Raw genomic sequence first — 6,639 nt, forward strand, 5'->3', positions numbered from 1 at the left:
TAATAATCCACAGTACTATTGAAAACAGTAGCTTAACAGCGTTGCGAGAAATGAAAAAGATCAACGAAAACTAAATTAAAGAGAATTCGATGATTGCCAGTTCAAATTTTGAAATTTCATGCTCTAATTGTGTCTGGCAGACTCGCAGACATACATTAGATATGCATTTTTGCATTTCTGCACATCATTCACAAATTGCAAAATGCAATGTGAACTAATTATACTGAGCGCACAAATCACTTCAGTTGTACCAAGAAGATGATCAAGTCTGTTATGTTCTAAGAACAGGCTCACTAATCTGGGAGTCATTCTACAATCGAATATAAATAGTCGGTTATCCTGAACATTCGCCACAGTTCAGTTTGGTTCTTCCAGAAAACTTGAATCCAGCTCTACAATCATGAAGTTCGTCATTCTGTTCGCCCTGTTTGCGATGGCCATTGCCCAGGATAGTTATCCCACCAAGTACGATAACATCGATGTAGATGAGATTCTCAGCTCGGATCGTCTCTTCAAGAATTACTTCAACTGCCTGATGGACGCGGGACCTTGCACTCCGGAAGGAAACGAGCTGAAGAAGTATCTGCCGGATGCCATTGCGACAGGATGTTCCAAGTGTAACGAGAAGCAACGGGAAGTCACGGCCAAGGTGGCCAAGTTCCTGATCGAGCAGCGTCCAAATGAGTGGAATTCTCTGCGAGGAAAGTACGATCCCGATAACACTTTTGCCGAAAAGTACAAGGATGAAGCTGCCAAGTTTGGAATCAAGCTGTAAGCACGTTTCAGTTTAATGACAAAAGCTTACCAATGGGACAAATGATTTTCAATAAACTTTTTGCATTATAACACAGTTTATTTTTATTACAAATTGGCAAGTGTCTGGTGAGATTAAAAAAAAAGTTGTCAGGGAGTTTCGGCAGGTCCCAAAGGGTTTCATCGGGGTACTCAGAGATCTCAGGGACACCTCAAAGGAGTCCCTGGGTTTTCAGAAGGTTCCAGAAGGTTTCAGGGACGTTTATGGAGGCTTTAGGGTCCTCTCAGAGGGCTTCAGGAGGTTCCATGAGGTCTCAGGGTTGCTTTAAGGGATTTCCAGGGAACCTTAGGTGTATTTCCAGGGGTTTCAGGGGAGTTCCTGCGGGTCTCAGTGGATCTTATGCGGTTCCAGGTGGCTTCAAGGGATCACAAGGGCACTTCAGGGGGCATCAAAAGCGTTTTAGGGAGTTTCGGTGGCGTTTTAGAGGATCCAAGGAGGTTTCAAGGGGTAACTAGAGGTCTCATTTTAAGGGGGTTCCAGGGTGTCTCAAGGGCGTTTTAGATAATCTTAGGTCTAAGGAGCTTTGAAATGACAGCTTTACAATGTAGGCTTGGAGTTCCAGTGGTTCTGAAAACTGCGAAAGAGTCATTGCAAAAAGTTTTAGAGGGTTTTCGACGGGTTTAAGAGACAGTTCCGGTGCTTTCGGAGGGTCTCATGTGCGTTACTTGGGTCTAATAGGGTATTTATTGAGACATCGGAGTCATTTCAGGAAATTTCCCAGGAGAGGCGTTACATGTGCGTTTTCGGAGGGTCTCAGGTGCGTTACATGGGTCCGAGGGTTTTTTAGGGGACTTTCGGAGGCATTTCAGGAAGATTCAGAGAATTTTCAGCAAGTTTCACAGGCCTTACAAACACGTTTATGGTGGTTTCGGAGGGTCTCAGATACGTTACATGGGGTTCGAGGGGTTTTAGGGAGCTTTCGGAGGCATGTTATTCAGCTTCAGAGGGTTTTTTGGGATTTCAGAGGCATTACTCAGACGTTTTCAGGGTTTTTGGAGAGTCACAGCTGCGTTACAAGGCGTTCGAGGGGGGTTCAGGGGATTTTCGGAGTAATTTCAGGAAGCTGCAGAGGATTTTTGAGGGATTTTAGAGGCGTTACAGCTGCGTTTTCGGTGGTTTCAGAGAGTCTCAGGTGCGCTACATAGGGTACAAGTTAAGGGAAATTCGGAGGCAATTCAAAAAATTTCAGATGATTTCGGGGGAGAGGGTTTTTTTTCGGAGAGTCTGAGGTGCATTACATGGGGTCTGAGGGGGCTTAAGGGGATTTCGGAGGCATTTCAGGAAGTTTGGAACCCATTGAAATGCTCCTGAAACCTTCATAATCCCAGTGAAATGTTCTCGTAATCGAGAAATTCCCCTGAAACCCCTTGGATGTTGTTCCTGAGACTGAAATCTTCGCAATTCCATTGAAACACTCTTAATTATTTCATGATAGATTTGAAATCTATTTGCATGCCTCTGAAATGCCTTGGAAAGTCGCTGCAGCATGTTGTGGGGGGTGGAAGCTCAGGTAAAATATTATCTCCTGGGCGCCCATTATAAACAGCACCCCGGCGAAGACTGGCGCTTGAGCCTAGCTATTTAGCACTGTAGTTGGAGGAAATGCCAATGCAGAGCCCGTAGCTTCCGGGAAGGTAAGCCCAGCTCCCTGGGTTAGTGGGTTGGTGTCAAGCCCTGCGAGCCAGCCGTTAAAAGACTAGCATCGAAAAGTCAACACGAGAAAAATTGTTGATTCAGTGTTATCATGAATTTGATGTTGAACTCAATAAATGAGCAAGTTATTACGCCCTTTAATGTATCATTGGACCTCCTTAATAAGGACTGTTCGTTAAAGAAAGTGGACATCTGTTTACCAAAAGTTTAGAGTTAAAACTAAACAAAAAGTTGTGAATTTTTGCTCAGTGTGTAAAAACATTGTTCACTTCGGCAACACACTCAAAGAAAACGGAAAAAGTAAGAAATTTCGAGCGATAGGTCGTATTAGCTTTGCGACTAGCAGATTAATTCTGCACAAATGGTGTTCCAAAAAGTTGTCGTTTCGAGAATTGGCTTACTAATACACTTCCGGGACCGCAATTTTTTAACGCTAAGCAGGGGCAGTTGTGCCGGATGATGTAGGGTACATCAGAACTGAAAAATTTGGGAAAAAGTGTTTAGTGTGGCAAGCCAATTGTTCATGTGGCTTAAAGAGATCTTCGTATTTCACAACGGGAACAATCAACGGTGAAAATAACAGAAAGGAATGCATCAAAAACCGACTTCTACTTATCTACCGAAAACATACGGACCCTCTTTTGTTTTAGGTGGATCTGGCATCCGCTTATTACGCTTCTTCTACACTAGAGATGCTCAATACGGAAAAAGTCGATTTTGTCGGAAAATGACAAAATCCACAAAACTTCTCTGAACAGCGTCCTATGGAAAGATACTGGACAATAATAAAGCGGCATCTTAAGAAAGATGGAAGAGAAGCAAGCTCTGTTGATTGGTTCAGAAAAATTTGGCCTGCGGCACTACGAAAAGTTACGGAGAAAGTTGTGCAGAATCTAATGTAAGGTGTCAAGAGGAAAGTCCGAGCGTTCTTCCGAAAAGCGAAGTAAATGTTCAAACTCACGTGAATTTGGCCACATGTATGTTGATTGTCATTTATAAAAAATAAAATTATGAATTTGTTCGAAAATACACATTTTCTATTGAAAAACAGGTGTCCACTTTCTTTAATGAACAGTCCTTACTATTGAAGCACTCCTGAAATCTCCGTAATCCCGTTCAAACGCCAACGGCTCTTAAATGGCTCCTGAAATCCCATGAAACAACCCCTGCAGCGCCTCTGAAGCCCCTTTTTTTAGCTCTCTGGGACCTTCCTGGAAATCCCCAAGTCCCATTCTAATCTTTAATCTTTTAATCTGGAAGTCCCATTTTAATCTTCTAAAAGCTAGATCTGTTCTCATGAACCAGATTCCTCCATCTCTCCCCATCCATCCATCCAGCCCTAACATCATTTATGCACAAATTCAGTCAATGAGACAGAGTGTTTTCAATGCATTCCATGGAGATTTCAATGCATTACGTTGTAAAAACGTTAACTTTTCACTGAAAAAAGAGCGCTAAAGCGGCCTACTTTTTTCATCAAAACAAAAGTGCCGAAAAAAACCCGGCAAGCAACGAGGCTTGTACGACTTGTGCTGAAAAAATAATCATTTTGTAACTTGTTGCATAAATAACTATTAAGACATAAGCGTAAGTCTTTGGACTTAATATGTGACGGAAAATTTATATATAAATGTGAATGTAGCTTAAGCCAGTTGAAATTTTGATTCACGTCACAAAGGGCCTGTCCATAAACTACGTAGACTCTTAGCGGGGAATGAGTCTACGTAGTTTAGGGATAGCCCATAAAGGTAGAAATCTACTTCGTTATCAGCGCGAAATCTCGTCATTTTAGAGAGAAAACAGCAGACAATTTCAGGTATTCCAATTTACTTTTGCCAATGGCTCATCAGATGATAGCAAAAAGATGTAGACAGTCAATAACAACCCCATATTGCACTGGAAATCTAGAGTGACTGGAAGGGAGAGTGGCCTCATGTTCCAATTTTGACAGGTCTCCTGCTCGTTTGGAACAAAAATTTGTATGAATTTGACAGATGATCGCTGTTCCAATTTTGTTAGCTTAGAATCTAAGTTTCTTTCATAAGTTCAATAAAAAAGTCGACGGTTTTATTGAATGTGAACTGGGTAGTTGTATTTCAAAGAATCAATTGAATAATGTAATAGTAAAAATTAAGAACAAAAACGAATTGAGCAATGTCCAAGCAAGAATATTGAAATTGTTAAAAGAAAAACCAAATTCACGTAAGATTACAGCTTGATTCCAAACTTTGCAGCCTCATCCTTGTATTTCTCGGCGAAAGTGTTATCGGGATCATACTTTCCGCGCAGAGAATTCCACTCATTCGGACGCTGCTCGATCAGGAACTTCGCCACCTTGGCCGTGACCTCACGTTGCTTTTCGTTACATTTGGAACATCCTGTCGCAATGGCATCCGGCAGATACTTCTTCAGCTCGTTTCCTTCCGGAGTGCATGGTCCAGAATCCATCAGACAGTTGAAGTAGTTCTTGAAGAGACGATCCGAGTTAAGGATCTCATCCACGTCGATGTTGTCGTACTTGGTGGGATAGCTGTCCTGAGCGATAGCCACGGCAAACAGAGCGAATAGAATTACGATCTTCATGGTTGATGTGTTTCTAGTTGCTTGATCTGTTGAAGACACTGAATTGGACTGTGCCAATCGTTTGATATCACTTTGAATTTATACACATTTTATCTTAAAAAAACTGCAGATATTAGTAACGATTTGTTAAAGCAAAATGACGTCAAAATGAAAACAATGCAAGTAATGCATCGCACGTAATAATCCAAACTGCAATTGAAATGCAGCAATGTAGCGGCGCGGACGATATGATAATTGATGAAGTTCAGCGAAAATGAAATCGAAGTGAATTCGGTGATCGCCAGAACGGACTTTGAACTCTTATATAATAACTGTGTCTGGCAGGTTAGCAGATATACAATCGAGGTGCATTTTTGCATTTTTTGCTCTTCATTCACTAAATGCAATGCAAACCAATTATCTTAAGCGCATAACTCACTTCAGTTGTATCAAGAAGATAATTGAGTATGTTCTGTTCTCAGAACAGTCCCACTCGTCTGGAAATCATTCTACAATCGAATATAAATAGTGGGTGATCCCGAACATTCGTCACAGTTCAGCTTAGGATTTCCAGGAGACTTGAATCCAGCTCTACAATCATGAAACTCATCATCTTGTTCGCCCTGTTTGCGATAGCCATCGCCCAGGATAGCTATCCCACCAAGTACGACAACATCGATGTGGATGAAATTCTCAGCTCGGACCGTCTCTTCAAGAACTACTTTAACTGTCTGATGGAAGCCGGACCGTGCACCCCGGAAGGAAACGAGCTGAAGAAGTATTTGCCGGATGCCATTGCAACGGGATGTTCCAAGTGTAACGAGAAGCAACGCGAGGTGACGGCTAAAGTGGCTAAGTTCTTGATCGAGCAGCGCCCGAACGAGTGGAATTCTCTGCGAGGAAAGTATGATCCTGATAACACTTTCGCCGAAAAATACAAGGATGAGGCGGCCAAGTTCGGAATCAAACTGTAAACACGTATGAAAGCAATAGCTTTGTGTACTGTCGACTAAAACTTTTTGCCCAATGAATTTGAATAAAACGATTGCATAATGAGACTCCTTGTTTTGTTTTTCGAAAATCTGGGTTTAGAACTTAGCGAAATTCGAAATATTTTCCGAGAATCCTTGTTTGCTTATTCGAAATCGGAAAGTATTTTTTAAAGTTTCACAAGGAAAATCACTTCGTACCGTTAATCTTCTTTTGCACGCGATCACAAAAGACGTGGCTCTGGCCAATGGTATATTAACCTTCACGTACCCGCGCCCCGACAACTCATTTTCAAAATGCTGGCGTTTCGTCAATTTTCATCCGATTTTTTTGAAGTCCCTGAATCGATCATAAATTGCTGCTAGTTTGAAAATCAGAAGTGTTCCCAATGAGGCCCCGCGGAACCTGTCACGGGGATCCGGATGGGTCAACTTATTCAAATCTGGTTATCGCAGTTGTATTTCACTATTCGCAGTAAATAAAATTGCTGAAAATCGATGGTTCAAACAAAATAACTCATGAATTAATTATTTTTTACCCATTTTGGCAACCCCCTGACCCCAGCACAATCCGGAATACCCCCGGAATGGTTCCGGATATTGCATGACCACTCGAGTATA

The 6,639-nt window shown here is 41.9% G+C and overlaps 3 protein-coding genes across 3 annotated transcripts; 2 read left to right on the forward strand and 1 right to left on the reverse strand.

Moving 5' to 3' along the window:
• The first annotated feature begins 56 nt into the window (after positions 1 to 56).
• On the forward strand, positions 57 to 835 carry LOC109433382 (ejaculatory bulb-specific protein 3-like). Its single transcript, XM_019709813.3, has one exon. The coding sequence runs from the start codon at positions 401 to 403 to the stop codon at positions 773 to 775; it is 375 nt and encodes a 124-aa protein (XP_019565358.3). The 5' UTR covers positions 57 to 400; the 3' UTR covers positions 776 to 835.
• Positions 836 to 4,513: 3,678 nt separating this feature from the next.
• LOC109399329 (ejaculatory bulb-specific protein 3-like) lies at positions 4,514 to 5,097 on the reverse strand. Its single transcript, XM_019671767.3, has one exon. The coding sequence runs from the start codon at positions 5,048 to 5,050 to the stop codon at positions 4,676 to 4,678; it is 375 nt and encodes a 124-aa protein (XP_019527312.2). The 5' UTR covers positions 5,051 to 5,097; the 3' UTR covers positions 4,514 to 4,675.
• A 497-nt stretch (positions 5,098 to 5,594) lies between these two features.
• On the forward strand, positions 5,595 to 6,215 carry LOC109399330 (ejaculatory bulb-specific protein 3-like). Its single transcript, XM_019671768.3, has one exon. It carries the CDS (start codon positions 5,629 to 5,631, stop codon positions 6,001 to 6,003), a length of 375 nt encoding a protein of 124 aa, XP_019527313.3. The 5' UTR covers positions 5,595 to 5,628; the 3' UTR covers positions 6,004 to 6,215.
• The last annotated feature ends 424 nt before the right edge of the window (positions 6,216 to 6,639 follow it).

Source organism: Aedes albopictus, chromosome 3, assembly GCF_035046485.1.
Source record: "Aedes albopictus strain Foshan chromosome 3, AalbF5, whole genome shotgun sequence".
In the NCBI taxonomy this organism is placed as follows: domain Eukaryota; kingdom Metazoa; phylum Arthropoda; class Insecta; order Diptera; family Culicidae; genus Aedes; species Aedes albopictus.